General features: G+C 43.1%; 1 protein-coding gene across 1 annotated transcript in view; it reads left to right on the top strand.

Moving 5' to 3' along the window:
- radil2a (Ras association and DIL domains 2a) overlaps nucleotides 1–19,936 on the top strand; it is a 79,268-nt gene extending 59,332 nt beyond the window's left edge. Inside the window, exons 11-17 of the mRNA XM_072442779.1 lie at nucleotides 465–609; nucleotides 6,707–6,885; nucleotides 10,043–10,352; nucleotides 15,813–15,853; nucleotides 16,057–16,128; nucleotides 17,930–18,069; nucleotides 19,304–19,936. Coding sequence (XP_072298880.1) covers nucleotides 465–609; nucleotides 6,707–6,885; nucleotides 10,043–10,352; nucleotides 15,813–15,853; nucleotides 16,057–16,128; nucleotides 17,930–18,069; nucleotides 19,304–19,406 — 990 coding nt within the window. The 3' untranslated portion in view covers nucleotides 19,407–19,936. The remainder of the gene's footprint in view (nucleotides 1–464; nucleotides 610–6,706; nucleotides 6,886–10,042; nucleotides 10,353–15,812; nucleotides 15,854–16,056; nucleotides 16,129–17,929; nucleotides 18,070–19,303) is intronic.
- The last annotated feature ends 642 nt before the right edge of the window (nucleotides 19,937–20,578 follow it).

Here is a 20,578-nt window from a genome sequence, read left to right as displayed (position 1 = left end):
TATTTTTTGAATGTACTTTTCAAAATGTCCTAATTAAATATAACTATAATCCATTAAAATTTGCTAAAAAAAAACTTTCAGAATATTATTATTATGCATTTTTTTTAATTATAATTGTTTATTCTACAATACATCGAGCCAGCCATTTTATTTCTTATTTCATTCTTTAATTAACCAATAGAAAGCCTGATTTCCTTCTTGAACTGTCTATAGATCATCCATCTTTCATCAGAACAGAACTTATATTTGCATAATGTGTGATTCGGTCTCAAAAAAACATGTTTCTGACCAAATGTGACTGTTGTTTACATCATTGTTTGTGGGCGGGTCCTCACATACACTGCTCTATAGTTATAATCACCGACCTTTGGAGTCCATCTCTCAGTTCTTCTAACATTGCCGTCCCTCCACCGCCCTCGCGCCGCCGTTGCCGCAGTAACACGTTGTTTTGTCTCGTTCCCCAGGCGTCGTGGTCCGGCCTCAGGTCCGAGTTCGCCGCCCTGAACCCGGCGCAGCTCCACCACATGCTGCAGGAGTACGGCTCCGCCCGGACCTGCCCCCCCTCCTGGAGCCCGGCGGGGGACGACAGGGGGGCCGCGCACAGGACAGGTGGGCGGGGTCAGGTGGGGGGTCGGGTGGGCGGGGCCGGGCAGATGTTGTTTGTGGGAACTTTTCAAAAACAAGCCTGTCTTTCCAGGTGCTTCTAATCGTCTCGTGCTTGTTTCCTCAGTTGTCTCCTTGTCTCCTGCTTGTCTCCTGCTTGTTTCCCTGTCTCCTACTTGTCTCCTTGTTTCCTCTGTTGTCTCCTGCTTGTCTCTTTGTTTCCTCTGTTGTCTCCTGCTTGTCTCCTTGTTTCCTCGCTTGCCTGACTTGAGAGAGGTTGATGTCATCTACTCACAGACGGGACCAGGAGTCAGTCCTGAATCATGTTTGAAAAAAAGTGATGATAGAATTTCAGATGGAGGACTTGAGCAGTCATCAGACCTCCGGCCACGTGTCTTGGACACTCGGGTGAAGAGAGGGGCAGAGTTGTCAACCGATCACCACCTGGTGGTGAGTTGGATCCGCTGGCGGAGGAGGAAGCCGGACAGACTTGGCAGACCCAAGCGCATTGTGAGGGTCTGTTGGGAACGTGTGGAGTGGAGCCCTCTGTCAGTAGGGTATTCAACTCGCACCTCCGGGAGAGCTTCTCCCATGTCCCGGGGGAGGTTGGGGACATTGAGTCCGAGTGGACCATGTTCTCCGCCTCCATTGTTGATGCGGCTGCTCGGAGCTGTGGTCGCAAGGTCTCCGGTGCCTGTCGTGGCGGCAACCCCCGAACCCGGTGGTGGACACCGGAAGTAAGGGATGCCGTCAGACTGAAGAAGGAGGCCTATCAGGCCACTCTGGCTTGTAGGTCTCCGAAGGTCATCGACGGGTATCGGCAGGCCAAGCGAGCCGCGGCTCGTGCTGTCGCAGAGGCAAAAACCCGGGCCTGGGAGGAGTTCGGGGAGGCCATGGAGGAGGACTATCGGTCGGCACCAAAGAAATTCTGGCAAACCGTCCGGCGCCTCAGGAGGGGGAAGCAGTGTCTCACCAACACCGTTTACGGTGCGGGTGGAGGCCTGCTGACCTCAACTGGGGATGTCGTCGGACGGTGGAAGGAATACTTTGAAGATCTCCTTAATCCCTCAGTCACGTCTTCCGAAGAGGAAGTAGAGACCGGGGACTCGGAGACTGGCTCATCCATCACCCGAGCTGAAGTCACTGAGGTTGTTCGCAAACTCCTCGGTGGCAGGGCTCCGGGGGTGGATGAGATCCGCCCTGAGTACCTAAAGTATCTGGATGTTGTAGGACTGTCTTGGTTGACACTTCTCTGCAACATCGCGTGGCGTTCGGGGACCGTGCCTCTGGACTGGCAGACCGGGGTGGTGGTCCCTCTGTTCAAGAAGGGGGACCGGAGGGTGTGTTCCAACTACAGAGGGATCACACTCCTCAGCCTCCCGGGTAAGGTCTATTCCAAGGTACTGGAGAGGAGAATCCGACCGATAGTCGAACCTCGGATTCAGGAGGGGCAGAGTGGTTTTCGTCCCGGTCGTGGAACACTGGACCAGCTCTATACCCTCCATCGGGTGCTCGAGGGCTCATGGGAGTTTGCCCAACCAGTCCACATGTGCTTTGTGGATCTGGAGAAGGCTTTCGACCGTGTCCCTCGGGGTGTCCTTTGGGGGGTGCTCCGGGAGTACGGGCCCTTTGCTCAGGGCTGTCCGGTCCCTGTATGACCGGAGCAGGAGCTGTGTTCGCATTGCCGGCAGTAAGTCAGACCTGTTCCCAGTGCATGTTGGACTCCGCCAGGGCTGCCCTTTGTCACCGGTTCTGTTCATAATTTTTATAGACAGAATTTCTAGACGCAGTCAGGGGTCGGAGGGTGTCCGGTTTGGGGACCACAGGATCTCATCTCTGCTGTTTGCAGACGATGTTGTCCTGATGGCTCCATCAAACCCGGACCTGCAACATGCACTGGGACGGTTTGCAGCAGAGTGTGAAGCGGCTGGGATGAGAATCAGCACCTCCAAATCCGAGGCCATGGTTCTCGACCGGAAAAAGGTGGCTTGCCCTCTCCAGGTGGGTGGGGTGTCCTTGCCCCAAGTGGAGGAGTTCAAGTATCTCGGGGTCTTGTTCACGAGTGAGGGAAGGATGGAGCGTGAGATCGACAGGCGGATCGGTGCAGCGGCTGCAGTGATGCAGTCGCTGCATCGGACCGTTGTGGTGAAGAGGGAGCTGAGCCGAAAGGCAAAGCTCTCTATTTACCGGTCGGTCTACGTTCCTACCCTCACCTATGGTCATGAGCTTTGGGTAGTGACCGAAAGAACAAGATCGCGGATACAAGCGGTCGAAATGAGTTTCCTCCGCCGTGTGGCTGGGCGCTCCCTTAGAGATAAGGTGAGGAGCTCGGCCACACGGGGGAGCTCGGAGTAGAGCCGCTGCTCCTCCACGTCGAGAGGAGCCAGCTGAGGTGGCTCGGGCATCTGTTTCGGATGCCTCCTGGGCGCCTCCCTCGGGAAGTGTTTCAGGCATGTCCCACCGGGAAGAGGCCCCGGGGAAGACCCAGGACACGCTGGAGAGACTATGTCTCTCGGCTGGCCTGGGAACGCCTCGGGATCCCCCCGGAGGAGTTAGAGGAAGTTTCTGGGGAGAAGGAAGTCTGGGAGTCCCTGCTCAGACTGCTGCCCCCGCGACCCGGCCCCGGATAAAGCGGCAGAAGATGGATGGATGGACTTGAGCAGTGAAATTAAAATAGAATAAAATACAAATATTTAATTTAATTTAATGCAAATTCAAACAATAACAAAATTACATACAATTAGATACAATTTAATAACATTTAATAAATCAAAGAAAATTAAAAAGAAAAAAATGAAATATTGTTTCAGTTTTGGTTTGTTTTGACTAGTCAGCGATTATTATTTTGATTTGTCCAGTCAAGGGATTGCACATCAAGGTTTTGTGAATACATTTTTAACCAAATAAAGGTTGTAATATGGCGACTGAAAGCTTCTGTATGTAGAAGATTGACTAAGACTGTTGCCGATGAAAGTCAGTCAACAAACAAAACAACCGCATGCAAAAACATTTATTTATACAGAAAAGTATGAGGAAACGTCGTATTTATCCGTAAAAAATCTAATCTTAACAAAACTCACCCCATGTCTTCTTATTTTGACTCAAACAACCAACGAATCAACTAAACTACTAAAGGACTACACCTTTAATATTTAAAAATACAATGTTTTTTCACATTTTAATCTGATAATGCCTCTGTTTGTGTTACAAAAGGTCTTTGGCATGTGTTTTAGTCCTTTTAGTCCAGTTAAACATTACAATGATCAAAATACGATTATGGTTATTTTAATGGTCGACCTGGTCTCCATTATTCCAATTAATTCCAGTACAATTACACCTTTTCGACTGAATACTGCAAACACATTTTACTATAAGAAAATTATTTAGAAAAAGAAGATGTTTTTTATACTGTGAAGAATTTTGTGCCATTTTAGTTTATTAATAACAGATATATTAAGCATAGACGAGGAAGGAATACGTTTGGAGAAGGCAAGATTACTCAAAGTGAAGCAACATTTTTTAAAAAACTATTAAAATAGAAGATTGTTAAATATTGCTGAGAAGAATGATCAGCTTAAACATTTTTGTCATATTTGGCTGTATTTTAAAGTTGAAACAGTTGCATCCAGCCTTTTCACAAACGACCTCCCCAGATCTCAACAATCCTCTCCAGTATTTAAAAAAGTGCTGTTCTTCTAGACTTCCGTCATCGCTCTCACAGACAGATGTCAGCTGCTTTTCCAAGCTCCAAGGCTGTAATTTCAGATGACGTTTTTTCAGACGACAGGTCCTGGCAACGACGACGCGGCTCTATTTACTGTAAATGGCAGTAACTCGACTCTGAACAATGTGTCTGCGTGTTCGGACCTGATCACCAACGTCCTCACGCTTCCGCCCGTGTCGCCTCGTTTTTGCGTAAACACAGATGTCCTCTTAGTGTTCACAATGTCTCGTGTTTTTCAACTTGTCAAATGTCATAAATAACCCCCAAAAACAGATGTTAACCCGGACTGAACAATGCCATGTCTCTAACCAAATTTATATCTGTTTTATACAATAGCCAAGGGTACGTTCACGCCACATCAGAATTGGAACTAAACTGGATCTAGAGCAGGGCTTAACCATGAAGTCCGTCCACTGTAATGTAAAGTTTACTGCAGGGATCAATTTAACAAATCTAAAATGTGGAAAACATTTTAGATTTGTTTTTGAATGGTTATTTGTTCAGTTTTTTCCCCCTTTTCTTTCTTTTTTAACCAATTTCTTTTTGTTTTATTATATTTATTGTATTTTATTTATAATATAATTTAAAAATAGATTAGATACAGTATAATATGCTTCTCAACTCCCACCAAACATAGATTACCTTCAGACTTAAACAATCCCCACATCAGGACTGGGCTTTAACTGGGACCAGACCCCAAAATAAATCAGGACTAGAACAGGATTAGAACGTGACTCAACCTGGAACTAAACTAGACCAGACCTGATCGAAACCAGGACCAAACCAGGACCAAACCAGGTCTAAACCAGGTCTAAACCAGGTCTAAACCAGGTCCAAACCAGGTCCAAACCAGGACCAAACCAGGTCCAAACTAGGTCTAAACTAGGTCTAAACTAGGTCTAAACCAGGTCCAAACCAGGTCCAAACCAGGTCCAAACCAGGACTAAACCAAGACAAAACCATGTTCAAACCAGGACCAAACCAGGACCAATGTGACCCCCTCATATAGCTGCATAGATTTGTGCTCACTAACCCAAAGGTTGGTGGTTCAATTCCCTTGGGTAAAACCATGTGTGTATGAACGTCATTACAACAACGTCATTACAACAACGTCATTACAACATTGTCATTACAACAACGTCATTACAACATTGTCATTACAACAACGTCATTACAACAACGTCATTACAACAACGTCATTACAACAACGTCATTACAACAACGTCATTACAACAACGTCATTACAACAACGTCATTACAACAACGTCATTACAACAACGTCATTACAACAACGTCATTACAACAACGTCATTACAACATTGTCATTACAACAACGTCATTACAACAACGTCATTACAACAACGTCATTACAACAACGTCATTACAACAACGTCATTACAACAACGTCATTACAACATTGTCATTACAACAACGTCATTACAACAACGTCATTACAACAACGTCATTACAACATTGTCATTACAACATTGTCATTACAACAACGTCGCCACGGTGTCTATCAGCCCGAACCCCGTGTCTGTGCTCCGGGATGGTGATGACGCCCTCGCCCAAACCGCACGTCGTCTCACCCATGGCGTTCTTCATATTAGCAGAGTTTGTCGCTCAAAATGAGATCAACCCGTTGCTTGTCGATGCCACAGTTATTGAGCATTTTTCCTTAATCTGTGTGATGCGCTCTGCTGTGGCAGGATCGCACGCCGCAAAACAAAACGATCCATTCATGCATTATACGGAGGTGAGAGATTAATAATATGCTTGAAATTTATTGCGCTGATCAAACTAATAAGAGTAAAACTTATTTCACCCTGGAGAGACGCAGAGACGACAAAGAAAGGACTGTTTAGCAAGCTTTATTACGTGGGTTATTTGGCGCTCAGACCCCGACGGAAGACATTGCGTTCATGGGCACTCCATGATCTATTTGTATTAGATGTCTCCCCCCAGGGCCTGGAGACTGGTGGTGGTAGATATGGTGAGAGGGTAGAGGATTAGGATGAGAGGGATGCAGAGGTGGAGGAGGGGAGGTGGTGGGTCGCAGTACGTCTGAGCGGCCGAGCCAACTTAGTGATGTTGATATTGCACCGGCTGTGCGCTGGGAGCAGAGGTGCGACGTGCCACGGGGAGGAGTAACTTGGTGCGTTGATTGAAGATGGGGAGCAGGAGCGAGGGGCGATGTCCTGGGAATCCCCTGTCCTTGGGACTCTCCTTCTAGGCCAGGAAAAACTACAAATCACAAATGTGATCAGGCCAGATTTCCGATCACGTGATCAGATCGAGACATCCCGGAGTTATTTATTTATATTGTCATTCATTATATTTCTCATTTTTTAACCATTTATGCGTTTTTTTGCCCTGTAGCTGACATCTTGGAGAGTTTTGACAACCACCCTCCGCTGATCCTGCCCAGCACGACCTTTAACCTGGAGCTGGGGAAGCCCATCGTGGACCAGGGCCTGTTTGAGCAGCTCGCGGCGCTACAGCGGTTCATCCGGCAGCTTCCTCCGAACGACACGACCGAGACCGAGGAGGGCGAACGGGTAAGACCGAGGAGGGCGAACGGGTAACGTGCATGACAGATGTATGTGGCGCTGACGAGGCTAAACCGAAATGTAAAAGTATATGTAAGGTATAAACACACTCAAACACAGACCGTGTAAGCGGGTTAAAGTCCATATCACAGGTTAAACTACACATTTCACTAAAACGTTGTAAACACAATTATATTTCAGATTTTACTAAGACATTTTGTTCATCACGATCATGTTTCTTCCCAGTTTGACCATTTTTCTAAAGTTTATAATTGTACTTCCTGGTTGCACACGAGCAGCAGATATAACATAGACATAATTCTGTCACTGTTACCTAGCAACCAGACTGAAAACAAGAGCCAAAATGACACAACAATTACAATTTGCCAAACAACAACACCATGTAACACCTTTTAGTTTGTCAAATGATGGTTTAAACTGTCTAAAATGTGTGTCAGTCAAGTGTAAACCATCTCATGTCATGTCGCGCATTGATGACATCACAGAAGAACCCAGCTCTACTTCCTGTATTTCTTAAATTCCTTTTTTTGTTCACAAACTGCAACTTAACAGACGTAAAACTGTGATAAATATTTACCGCAGATTCTATCCCACCAAACGAAGTCGTAATTAGACAAACAGAGGAAGGTTCGTGTGTGGACTTTAAGCTCTTCAAGGGTCACTCACTGCTCCTGACCGGCATTCAAATATCAGGGCCAAGAGTTTGCATGTTCCTCCCGTGTCAGTGCGTGTGGGTTTCCTCCTCGTGCTCTGGTTTCTCTCAGAACATGCACCAGAGATAAAAAAAAAAAAAATCCTCCCGCACACGCTCTGACGCCGTATCCCCGGGCGCCGCGCCGCAAAACGATTCTGTTTCACGCGTACGCTAGCGATAAAACATCGTGCTAATGCTAAACTATTACGTTACAGTTTAGCGAGCGAACGATGAACTATGATTTCGAATGACGCAGTTCCTCACGGTTCTGCACAATACACAATGAATGACTCACGATGCGACAATATCACAACTTTAGGTGCAATAATGTTATATTGTACGTGATATTCTGAGATATATCACGAGTTTCTAAACAAATACATTTTATTTTAATTTAACTAACTTAATTATTTTAATCATCAAAACCACCACATTTTGTAAAATATACCAAAAAATACTTGATATATTGATACAGTAGTCCACAATATATTTGTTTTTCAGGAAACAAGTGTTGAAATACTTGTTGAATTTGTTTTTTGAGTTCATATAATTAATGTTTTCTTTCTTTGTGGTGGCATTTGTTTAGAGCTATACTTAAAGGCGCAATGGACGATTTTTCGGCGATTTGAGAACGCAGGCGGAAGTGCGCATGCGCCCTCCCCCGTGCGGACTGATACAACACACACGTGCGTTTGTTTATTAGCGCAACGGAGCGCATCGCATCTCTCGTCTCCCGTAGATTTCTGTCCACTTCTGCGTTAGCTCGAACTGTCTTTCCCCGTCTTCATTTTGCCCCGTACACTGAGGGAACTATATTATGATAGGTCCATGCGCTTACGCACGCGGAAAAGTGGGGACGAACCGCACGCGGCTGCAGGTGAGCGATAGGTGCATTTTATGATTGATACGTGGCAGGACTATGATTTATGATTTATCGACGCAACGAGGAAATATGATAAAAAAAATTGCTGAAAAAAATCGTCCATTCCACCTTTAATATTAGAAGATTTAGTCCTGGTTTAGTCCTTGTTATGAGCTGGTTTGGATCTGGTGATACTAGAAGAGGACAACATTGACAAAAATTGATATCTCGATTCATCTTTCCATTATCTCAATAACAATGCTTTGATAATATTTTAACAACGCATCTGGAATGTGCGACTCCGGCATATTCTGTTCACTCTGGCTACACCGTTTTCGTACCTCGCAGCGTAAAGACGTATGGCCGCTGCGTTGAAGTTGACATTTATGGCGTCGTCAGAAAGGCTTTTCCATCTGCTTCTGATCGCTTTTATGCCCAGTCGCCGCAGACGCTCGCAAACGCTCGCGGACGCTAGCAGACGGCCAGTCTACGACACCGGGATTCACATTTTGGATTATCGTTCCTTTTCACTCCACAAAAGCTTTCTAATGTATGTTTACTTTGGACTTTTAAAGAGATTCGTCTTGTTTTTAATCATCATTATCGTCATTATCTGGACTATACACGCAGTACGGAGCTGTTAAGACAAAGAAAGTGGCATTATTAAATCTAAATATCAAAAAAGGATAAACATTTTCCTCAATTTTGCATTTTATCAACTTCTATTATCGTATTTCAATCTTTTTTGGGTGATAATGTATTTAAACAGTCTGAATACTGAGGCTACCGGGCTACTGTATCAATAAATCAAGTATTTTTCGGTATATTTTACAAAATGTGGCGGTTTTAGATTATTAAAATGTTTGTATTTCATATTAAGTTTAATGCAGGAGGGGCAAAGAAACACTATTATTAAAATGTATTTGGTTCTTAGAAACTCGTGAGCCATTCATTGTGTCTTGTATAGAACCGTGAGGAACCGTGTGATTCCCAGTTCTAGTCGTTCAAAATCATAATTATATGAAATAAACGTTGCTTAGGCAGAGCAAAAAAATATGTCTGTTTGCCGTAACCCGACCGACAAAAAATATCAGCATTTTGTCAAAATTATATTTTTAAAAAAAAGTATTATATCTCGCCGCCGTTTTTTTTAAAAGGGTCACAGCGGGTCATTGGCAAAATCAAAAAATGGCGACAACATGTGTGTCGGGGAAACAGAGTGAGTATTAAGAATAAGTTGATGGTTTTAAGACTGATACGTGGCGTGATGTCGTAGTGGACTTGGAGGTCAAAAAGAGGAGATTGATTGCTATTCTGTGACGCTGAGCGCCAACCGAGCGTCCGAACATTCAAACGAAGTGGCGTTAATTATCATTAAATGGGTGGATTTTATAAATACAAATTTGGATTTTTTTATGCCTTCAAAGTAAAAAAAATAATAATAATGTACCTACCTACCCACTTGAAAAATGTTGGGTTGGGTTACAGCAAACACACAATATATTTGGGGCAAACTTAAGTGGACATTTATGACATCTTCTCAAAGGCTTTTCCATCTGCTAATGATTGTCTTTACGTCTTCCCCGCAGACTCTCGCCGACAGCCGGTCTACGTCCCAGGCCCGTTCAGAAGTACCTCCGGATCCGGACAGCCCCCCCGCCGAGCCCAGCCACGCCCGGGACCCTCGCTCGGACCTGAGCAGCTGCGAGGCCGAGCTGACCCACAAGCTCAAGAGTCTGGAGATACAGAACTCCCTCCCGGGACCGGTGGACCTGGTGTCCCACAAGAGCCTGGCCTTGGACCCCTCGTGTTTGCTGACGCCGCCCAACACGCCTCAGGGCCTGGAGCTGAGCGAGCTGGAGGCGGGGCTGAGAGAAGGGGCGCGTCTCCAGAGGAAAGGTAACGCAATCAACTCAAGAATTATGAATATTGGTGGTTTATTTAGGTGATAAAAATTATTAAAATCCTGTGACGATTTGCTATTTTGCTCAAATCGACGTTCACTCATTTTTTTCTTTAATTTACTTTTACGCTCAACTTAAAGCCCCGCCCACATGAAGCTAAACTCAGGCAAATACGCAAATATATTTAGTCTAAAACAAGTGTTATCCACATGGAGCGTTTCAGGAGTCTAGAACTTTTAGAAACCAGTGCAAAGATGTCAAAGCTGTGGTCTGGCGTCTCGGCTGTTACGCCACAACTTTTCCATAGGTATCGCAACTCTTTCAGTGTGGATGCACGCGTTTAAATGTTTAAATGTTTAAATGTGTGAAACGATCAACACTTTTTCTCACCCACTCTCCCACTGCACACTTGAAGGTATATAGAATATTTTAATCATATTTTGAGTTTAAAATGCTGGTGAATTTATCACTTATTATTATTTAACCCAGAAAAAACACTGAAATAATAGGTTTTGAGATGTATTTTTGCCAGTATTCCCCAGCCCGACTTGCAAATATCAAGCTAATTCTTTTATTTGGATTATGATGGATTTGAATATAGAAAGTAGAAAGCATGGAGTGAGTTTTCTCTGGACAGTTTCATTTGCACTTCGAAAAATGTTGTTTACCACGTTTTCTGGACAAATTTTTTTTGCCCTCTCATAATCTTGCTCCAAACCCATAAAGAATACAACATACCTTCACTACAATAGTACCGTATTTTCCAGACTATTAGTTGCACCTTTTTTCATAGTTTTGGCCGGGGTGCGACTTATACTCCAGAGCGACTTATATGTGATATTATTTGTTATTTTCACACTGACAGCCACAAGAGGGCGCTCTAGGTTCTAAGTGACGCAGAAGAAGAATCAGCACTTCCTCTTCCTCTGGAGTTTGTGGAGTTGTTTAGAAGTGACACAGAGGAAGAAGAATTCAATGGATTTAGTGATTTGGGGTAAAACTGATGCTTTGGTAAACTTGTTAGCATGTTCTTTATGCTATAGTTATCTGAATAACTGTTCATATGTTACGTTAACATACCAGACACTTACCACAGTTCTGTCTGTGCCTCATGTAGCTGAAGGTGTTAGCGTTAGCATACGTACACCTATTCACCATGTTCTCTAATCTGTTATTATTTTAAACTGCATTTTAAGATGAAATGTCTGTTCTTGGTCTTGGATTTTATCAAATACATTTCCCCCCAAAAATGCAACTTATACTCCAGTGCGACTTATATATGGCTTTTTTCTTCTCTATCGTGCATTTTTTGTCTGGTGCGACTTATGGTCCAGAAAATACGGCACTTTATTTTATGATCTTGTGTATTATCTTTCCTTGAGTCCTTGCACAACACGTCAACCGGTGATGTTTCAAACGGTCGCGTCTGTTCGTGTTCACGTTGTTCTTCTGAGGCCGCGAAAACAGCCGGGACTTGACACCGACGACCTTCTCATGCCTTAAAAGTAAAAGCCCCTTCACGTTCTGTCCACATCAGGTTATAATTCAGCCGACGCTCCGTCACCGCCAACGCCGCCGACCCCGCTCCCTTATCCCCCGACCTCCCCCGCAAAAGCACCTCGTTTCGCTTCTTCCCCGACCGACGGCAGGACCTATTAAGGCGAGTATTTAGTGGCTTGACCCCGTCGCCCGGCCACATACTTCTCGTCCGGGTCCCGCGCATGAAAGATGGCCCCGCCCTCTTTGGCCTGAGTCGTCGAGTGAGGAATTTGAGGTGGGAAAAGGCCGCGCCGGTGACTGTGCGCGTAGAGGAAGGAGTGTTTCCGCTCGCCCTTTTGTTTTCGGACGCCTCCCTTTTTATGAGCTCACGGGTGGGAGTGAGAAGAAGAAGAAGAGGTGGTGATAAAGTGAGTGGGACCACCGCGAGTTCCTCAAAACGCCGTCAAACGAAACGTGATTTAAAAGACCAGACTCTCTCTTTGAAGTTTTAGTGGTTAATTTTCGACAATCGATCAGATTTTTGTCATTTCTAATCGTCAATGATCTGTCTCTGTTCAAATTTATCGATCTTTTGCCGGTAAAAGAATGTGTTTAAAGCAGAGTTCAGACTTTGGTGGAAGAAATTTGACATTTTATGCGTTAAATTGAGATAATTAGAAAGTCTGTATTTTTGTTTTTCAGGAAATCAGTGTTGAAAGACTTGTTGAATCTGTTTTTGAGTTCATATAATTCATGTTTTCTGTCACTTTGTGGTGGCCTTTGTTTAGAACTATACTTTAGATTAGAAGATTTAGTCCTGGTTCAGACCTGGTTTAAGAGGGCAATTTGACAAAAAATCATATCTCGATTCATCTTTCCATTATCTCAATAACAATACATAGACAATATTTCAACAATGCATCTGGAATGTGTTAAACGCGCCTGTAAAATGTCTTTGTGGAGGTTAAAGTCGAGCAAAAAACGTGAATACGACGTCAAATTAACCACAAAAGTGCAAAAAAATCTCACTTGACGTTTCAGTCTCTTTTGGGGTAATTTAAAAAACGTTTTAATCATCGACAACGTATACTCTATATTTTCAAATCTCCAAAACAACACATCCAAATGAGTAGAACTAGCCATCAGAAAGCTATTTGAGTAAAAATATTAAAATGTATTGAAACTGCAGTGAAAAGACCACTCAATAACTTATGTCACTTATGAAGCGTTGACTTGATATTAAAGGTGCATGACGTAACTTTTTTCTGGTGATAGACATGTTATTGCTCTACCTTGCATGTTCCACAGTATAGCATTAAACTATCTCCATGGAGACGAAGGAGGCGGAGCTAACAGGCCAGGTTTACAGTTTACAGCAAGAATGCAAGGTTTTTTTCCCCGCATTTTTGAGCCATAAAAACTGTTGCAACCACACAAATAGATACATATGTTTATTACCAAACTTTGGAGAGTCGAGGCAAAGGCAAGAACATCTCCATGGAGACCAGCAGGGCTTTCATAGAGCACCTTTAAATCATCAATCATGAATATACCAAGAGTAAAAGTGCATTGTTACGTCTGTTTGTTCTGTGATGGAAGGTGTCGCCTCCAGCTTTTTAAAACCCTTCAAACAAACAAAAAGGTTCAGCGTGTTCCCTTCGCCGCTGAAGCTGACCACATTTGGACACTCGCATTCGGACGTTTAGCTGCCGGATTCCGTCTCAATCAAACGGCGTTACCTTCAATGGGCACTCGGCGTGTGGAGTTCCCCCTTTATTTGAAGCCATTTGCTCTGATGGTCTGAGGATTACATTGGAACCAGCTGGGCCTCTCTTTGAACCTATGTGCGCCGTTTAAAGCTCTAAATCTGGAGCCTGAAGTCACCGCTCTGCTCCTGTCGTTCCTGCACTTGATTAAGGCGCTAAGTCAAGACGAATGGCCTTTTTCGGAGCAGTCACGCCAAAAAGAACGTCGGCAAACGTTAAAGGGCCCATGACAGGTTTTTACTGTGTTCTAATTTTGACTTTATTTGGTGTATTTATGCCTGTTGTACTTATAAATGATAGTTTTACACCAATCAAGCAGGTATTTTTGGAGAAAATGTTTACTAATCTGTGGAAAACACAAAGAAACAACTTTTTAACTCTCTAAACCTTAATTCAACAAAATGTTCAACAAAACCACAACAAAGTCGCTCTCATATATTTTTATTTGTCGAATTAAGAAAAATAGTGACATTAGACGGGTTTTTGCCCAGTGTTTGCTGGGTAATTTCCTTATGCAATGTCATCAATTACAAACAGGAAGTGAAATCATAATAAAAAATTTAAAAAGCGCTATAACATTTTTAAATTATTTTTAGCAATATTCAAAACATATTCATCTTAACTGTTCAATGAGTCGTCCGACCTGTAGGTGGCGTTTTAATTGTCAAATTTGAAAAAAAACTACGATAAAACACCTGCATTTACATTTATTTATGGCAACAACAAAAACACAGCGACTTAATTTTCATCAGGCGTTTTTCCCACTTCCGGGTCAAGTGACTCCCACTTCCTACACGAGATCAACAGCGACGCACAACGACCACGATAATAACCACAAATGGTAGTTTTAAGTGTTTTTTTTACCGCCGCATAAACACGGAAATTACAAGTCAAATCCGACAATGTTCTGATCTTTAACACGTTAGCTTAATTAGTTAATTTCTTTAGCCAACAGATTAGCATTAGCCGAATTGTTTACATGGGAGTTCATTCAGTCGGAACTCGGAACGCAGCATTAGTCCTGGTTGAACCCTCGTTTAGACTCGTTTTAGACCTGGTTCAGTCGTCGTTGAGCGTTCTCTTTGCTATCTCCTCCTCTTTACCACCGCTAGGCCCTTTTTAGCCACCGAGGGACACGCCTTTCCACCTGTCGGGGTCTAAGCGTCCAAACAAAACGCCGCCTCGAGGCCGTTTTCACCGACGCGCTCGATACCACTTGACGTAATCCCACATGAAACGTCCCGAGCGCGTCCGCACCGCCGGAGCTACGGGACGGCGGCGAGCGTTATCTGGAAAGTCTGCTAAGCCTTTAATCCCAGCCCAAGAATCACAGAGTGGAGGTGATGTCAGGAGAGAAAGGGGTCGTCATGGGAATTTACAGTTGGCTTGGCCGGAGGAATCCCGCCGGAGAGAGCGGGGCATTGTTCCGAGCGTCGGGGTCCGAGAGGGAGGGGCGGGGCGGACGGAGGCAGGGCTGGGAACCGGAGCTGCGGCGACGTGGGCGGGGCAATAAACAATCGCGTCGTCGAGCGCGATGGGAAAACGGCGGACAACGATCGGTCGCGGCGCGTTTTGTGTCATCGCGGCGACGCATATGCATGTTCTCCTCGTCTAGATCATGGTCGTTTTCATTTACAGAATAGTGTAATGCGGTAATGGGTGTTTGAACATTATGTTTGACTGAAATTAATATCCACAATATTCAGAAAAGTTCTCTGTTCGGGCATGTGGACATGAAAATCAGTCAGAAGCAAGTCAACGTCTGAATTCACGTCAGTTTCAGTCTTTAAACTTTATCTATTTATTGTAACTCAATGACAGAGAGAAGAGACCTTTATTTTCTTAATCAAATGGCTAAACTGACGGAAAATGGGATCTTTGTGCATTTTTCTTTGCTGCATTTTGTATATCGACCGCTACCTGTATTTATTTATAATTTTTCCTTTACATTTTCATCTTTTTTTCTCACTCTTTTTCTTTTCATACTTCCTTTCTTCCTCCCTGACCCTTTCATGTACAAAGGTCCACTTGACTGAAGTAAAACCGTGATAACACACAAGCGAAAAGCAATAGGAAATAAAAGGAAGTAAAAGGAAGTAAAAGAAAGTAAAAGGAAAATAAAAGAAAGTAAAAGGAAGTAAAAGGAAGTAACACGTAAACTCGTCACATGGCTTACAACCGAAACTCTATTTTTTTCTCTGAACTTTCAGTAAACGGCGGCGCGGAGAGGAAGCCGGAGGACGAGGAGACAGTGGAGGACAAGGAGACGGCGGAGGACAAGGAGACGGCGGAGGACAAGGAGAGGCGGAGCGCGAGGAGAGGGCGGAGCGCGAGGAGAGGGCGGAGCGCGAGGAGAGGGCGGAGCGCGAGGAGAGGGCGGAGCGCGAGGAGAGGGCGGAGCGCGAGAAGAGGGCGGAGCGCGAGAAGAGGGCGGAGCGCGAGAAGAGGGCGGAGCGCGAGGAGGTGTTCGCTGTGGAGCTGCAGAAAGGACCTCAGGGTTTGGGACTGGCCCTCGTGGACGGGACGGTAAGGGTCTCCTGGGTTGTGGACGCGCCGGGGTCGTGATGCTAACGTTATTTGACCTTTGCGTCGCACACAACCGGACGACATATAATTAAAAATAAACTGTTGATCTTATAAAGCGTTCAAACGAAAAAAAAAAAAAAAAAATTAAATACTGGATTGGGATGTCACAATATCAAATTTTAGTCTTACGATTAATGTGACAAAAAAAACAAAAAACGCACGATTTAACACAATTGTTACAGAGACTGAGACCGAACAGCAGCGAAGTCTTTCATTTTCTGTCATTCCCGTCGTCTAAAATGTCACTCATCCTCAAGTTCGGGACATTTTACTTTCTGAAAGACAAAATAAAGTTAAACGAACAAAAAACAACAAGATAGAGACAAGTTATTTTCATTTAGATCTATTTTTTGGACCTTAGAACGAACTAAAAATACTTAATTTTGCTTCAGAAATTGCCACGATGATTATTTTTTGGGTTCTTATGACTATATTGTGCTCTGAATAATAAAACCCACATCTCACTCTTAAACCGAGAGACCGGTAGCACAAAATGGATTTAAACGGCTTTGGCTTTGCGGCTCGAGACTTTTAACTTTTATAAACCGGGTCTTACGACTTCAAAAGGTTCACTAATGTGTCAGTTTGTGCTTTTCTGGGACGGAAATGACCTTTTATGGCTAAATCCGACATGTTTAAATGCATTCAGCGTGATATACTGGGCCTTTAATATTTCTTAGCATTGCACTGGATTGTGTCTTAAATACCTAGAGTTCTTTTCTGGTTGTTTTATTCTTAGTTCGTCTCCTCGTATTTTACCGTTAGATTTTTGGTATATTTATAACGCTCACTTTTATGGGAATCTTTTTTCTTTCTTTTTTTTTTGGATGTTGTGAAATCAAGATTATCTTAATGTCAATCTAAACTCTAAATTATGGATGTCAAGGTCATCCAGGTCGCTGTATAACTATAACAACTAAAAAAAATAAGCAAAAATAATGAATAAACAGCTAAATTAAGTATTTTTAAGTCAATTTATTGTCCAAAAAATACATGATACGTAAAGTACTTTTATTCTCTGGCTGTTTTTGTCACATTTATACTTTTGTCATTTCTGAATGTAAAATTTTAAATTCGTCACTCGTCCTCAAGTTCGTGACCGGCTTTGTGACATTTTACTTTCTGAAAGACAAAATAAAGTTAAATGTACCAAAAACAACCTGAAAGAAACAAGTTATTTAAGTTATCTAAATTTATGCATTTAGATCTATTTTTGGACCGTAGAATGAACTTAAAATACTTTATTTTGCTTCAGAAATTGCCACGGTGATTATTTTTTACCCACATCTCACTTCTAAACTGAGCGACCGGTAGCACAAAATAACTAACAACAAAAAAACAATAAGCAAAAATCATGAATAAAAAGCCAAATTAAGTATGTTTAAGTCAATTTATTGTCCAAAAAATACATAATACCTAAAGTACTTTTTTTCTCTGGCCCATTTTTATTTGATTTTGTCATTTCTGGATGTTAAATTTTGTAAATTTGGTCACAAATTTGAGGAATAGTATGAGAGATTTCACTGTCGCTCTCTGTAATCGTCAATAATCGTTACATTTTTATGTTTTTCTCACACTGTTTTTTTCTCTTACTGTGACGTCCCGGATCTAAATTTACTTCGGGGGGAAATGTTGTTTCCGTCTACGCCCGCTTCGCACATCTTTCTCGGCGCGCGACCGAAACCTCTTGCGTTCTCGCGTTCGCCGGGCACACATAACGACCGCGCCTTCTCTCCCGCAGAAAACGCCCCTCCGGATGAGCGGGATTTACGTGAAGTCGGTGGTCCCGGAGTCCCCGGCCGCTCGCTCCCTCAGACTGACGGTCGGCGACAGGATCCTGGCGGTGAACGGCATCAGCCTCGTGGGGATGGACTACAGCATGTAAGCGGAGCCCGGCGGGTTCTTTATCGCCGGCGCGGAGACAAAATGGCAGACAATACCTGGTGCTGTTGGCGCGTCCGAGACTCGGGTTTCCCACTTTTACGATCACGTACTTTTATACATCGGAAAGTCTGGAGTTTTGATGTCGCATAATCTAGAAGCTCAAAGGCGCCGAGCTGTTGCAAAAATAAAAGAGCAATGATAACAATATCTGCTGTATTTAAACTTAAAACAGTGCTCAGTTTTGTTTCTACAGTAAAAGTGCAGATACAGGAGCAAAAAATACTCACGTAAAAGTATAGTAAAAGTGCTAAAGCTAAAACCTTAAGATAATATACTTACTTTTCAGTCCTGTTCAGAAATGCAGTGGAGTAGAAAGTATAGATACTGCTCTGAAGTGTAGTGAAGTAAAAGTGGACTGTAGCAGAGTTCTTTTCCCGACTTGTGCGAGCGTTCGTCTGCATTTAACATAATAAGTGACTTTATAATAGCATATAAAAGTATAACTGCTCTCACTGTCAGCATTTCAAAAGTAAAACAAATCAATATTGGGTTGATAATATCTTATGTCTTAATTATTTCTTTTTTTCTTTTCTTTTGTAAGCAGAAGTAACTCCGGCACTAGAGCTCCCCCTGCCTGCAGCTTGTGAAAATACATAGACGAGGATTATTTTCAATTTGTTTTCTTTTTTTTTTCCAAATGTTTTTCAAATTTTTTTGTCCATTTTTTGTCATTTTCTGTCAATTTTTTTCTTTTGTTTAAAATCAAAATAAGACAGTAGAATCACATTTAAAAAAAGAAAACATTTACATTGTCAAAAAAAGAGCCAGGGTTTCTCAGGAGAGTTTTCATGACGGGAAACGTTACAAGACGTTTCCGCTCGGAGACAGCAGGGAGCGACGACAGACACTTTAAACACCCAAAACCACACATCTAACCATCATAAGGACTTACAAACATGTTGAATAAGATGGAAATCTGATGTAGTTCTGCTTTAAATCGATACACAAATTCCCCAATGTTATTGACAACTATATTAAAGCATTCAACTGGTTTATTTAGAATTCACTGTGAAAAAATCAACATATAGTGAACATGACAGTTATGAGAATCCAATCTTATCCTACTTGTCCTGCGCAGATATCCTTACAACGTTTAATAGTCTGTAGTGCTGTAGATTGTCCCCAGTGTGATATTAACGGCATGTTTTGTGTGTGTGTTTTTCTCCTGCAGTGGGAAAGAGCTGATCCGCTCGTCAGGAGACACGCTCAAGCTTCTGGTGGCCAAAATCGACCCCAAAACGGTCAACACAACCAGCGTCACCACCAAATGCTGAGGAGAGAACATTTTTTCTAGCGTTTTTTAACGCATCCGGAAGCTTTCACGTCGTCTCAACTTCACTTTTCAGCCGATTTCCAAAGCCAGTATTTTTTTAACACATTTTTATTCCAAGCCAAAGACCGATGGACGAATGACTTATATCTTCCTCGTGAGACAATCGAGAGAACTTGCTCGCTTAATTCCGACGACTGAAAGCAGACATTTGCGGGGTTTTTTGGTCAAGACGAGTTTATACACGCTATAAACAAAGTCAAGCCTGGCTCCGAGCTCATTACCTGTGGTCGGAGCAAAGACGGTTCGTAAACATGAGGCTTTCCACCAAAGAAAAGACTCGGCGTTCACCTACAACACAGAGGAAAAGCAAAATACTCAAATAGATTTCTTCATGTTCATGATTTTTTGGGAGAAAGTGGAAAATGACGCCACAAAAACGATGTTGGATTTGGCCAAAGAACATTGAAAATCCTTGCGTTATTTGTCTTCGTATTGCGCACTGCATTACCACGTGTCACCACAAGGTACTCGACGCGTGACGCATTCAGAAACGAAGCCAAAGAAACCGGTGTGGACCTCTGTCGTGTCGCCGTGAGATCATTTTAAAGCTACACCATGTAACTTTACGAGGCGTGAACCAAACCGACTGCCTTTCGTCCAACAGAAGACACAAAGATGCTCCATTCAAACTGTTTCCGTCGTATTGTCTCACGAAGCCGCACCCTTTTGGACGTACGTTTCCTATTCATTTGCATAAAACTCCCAGTGAGGGGTCTATACTGTACGTTGATCTTGCCTTATTTCATTTATTGCTAGAACGTTTGGGGAAACGCGAACAATAACATGATTAAACAGTAAGAATTATTCATAAAGTCCATTTAAGAGAGCAAACAACCAATTATTTATGAGATCTAAATGATTGAAATGACAAGATCTTATGAAATTACAAACACTCTCCAAGTTGTTCTCGCCAAGACCTGATCGTCAGGACAGCAGGGGGCGCCACCTCAACAAACAAACACAACACATTTCTATATCTTTAAGAAACAGTTAAAAGCAAATCAAATAATATGAATTAAAGACGCAGCCATTGAAGTGTTTGTAAAATGTAAAAAAACAAGTTGTTGAAGTAAAATGTGTCCAAAAATGTGGTCAAATTCAAGAAAGGGGCAG

Source organism: Eucyclogobius newberryi, unplaced genomic scaffold (assembly GCF_026437365.1).
Source record: "Eucyclogobius newberryi isolate DKJ021-1_F unplaced genomic scaffold, fEucNew1.0.hap1 SCAF_13, whole genome shotgun sequence".
NCBI lineage: Eukaryota > Metazoa > Chordata > Actinopteri > Gobiiformes > Gobiidae > Eucyclogobius > Eucyclogobius newberryi.
This window is presented reverse-complemented; position numbering and strand designations above follow the sequence as displayed.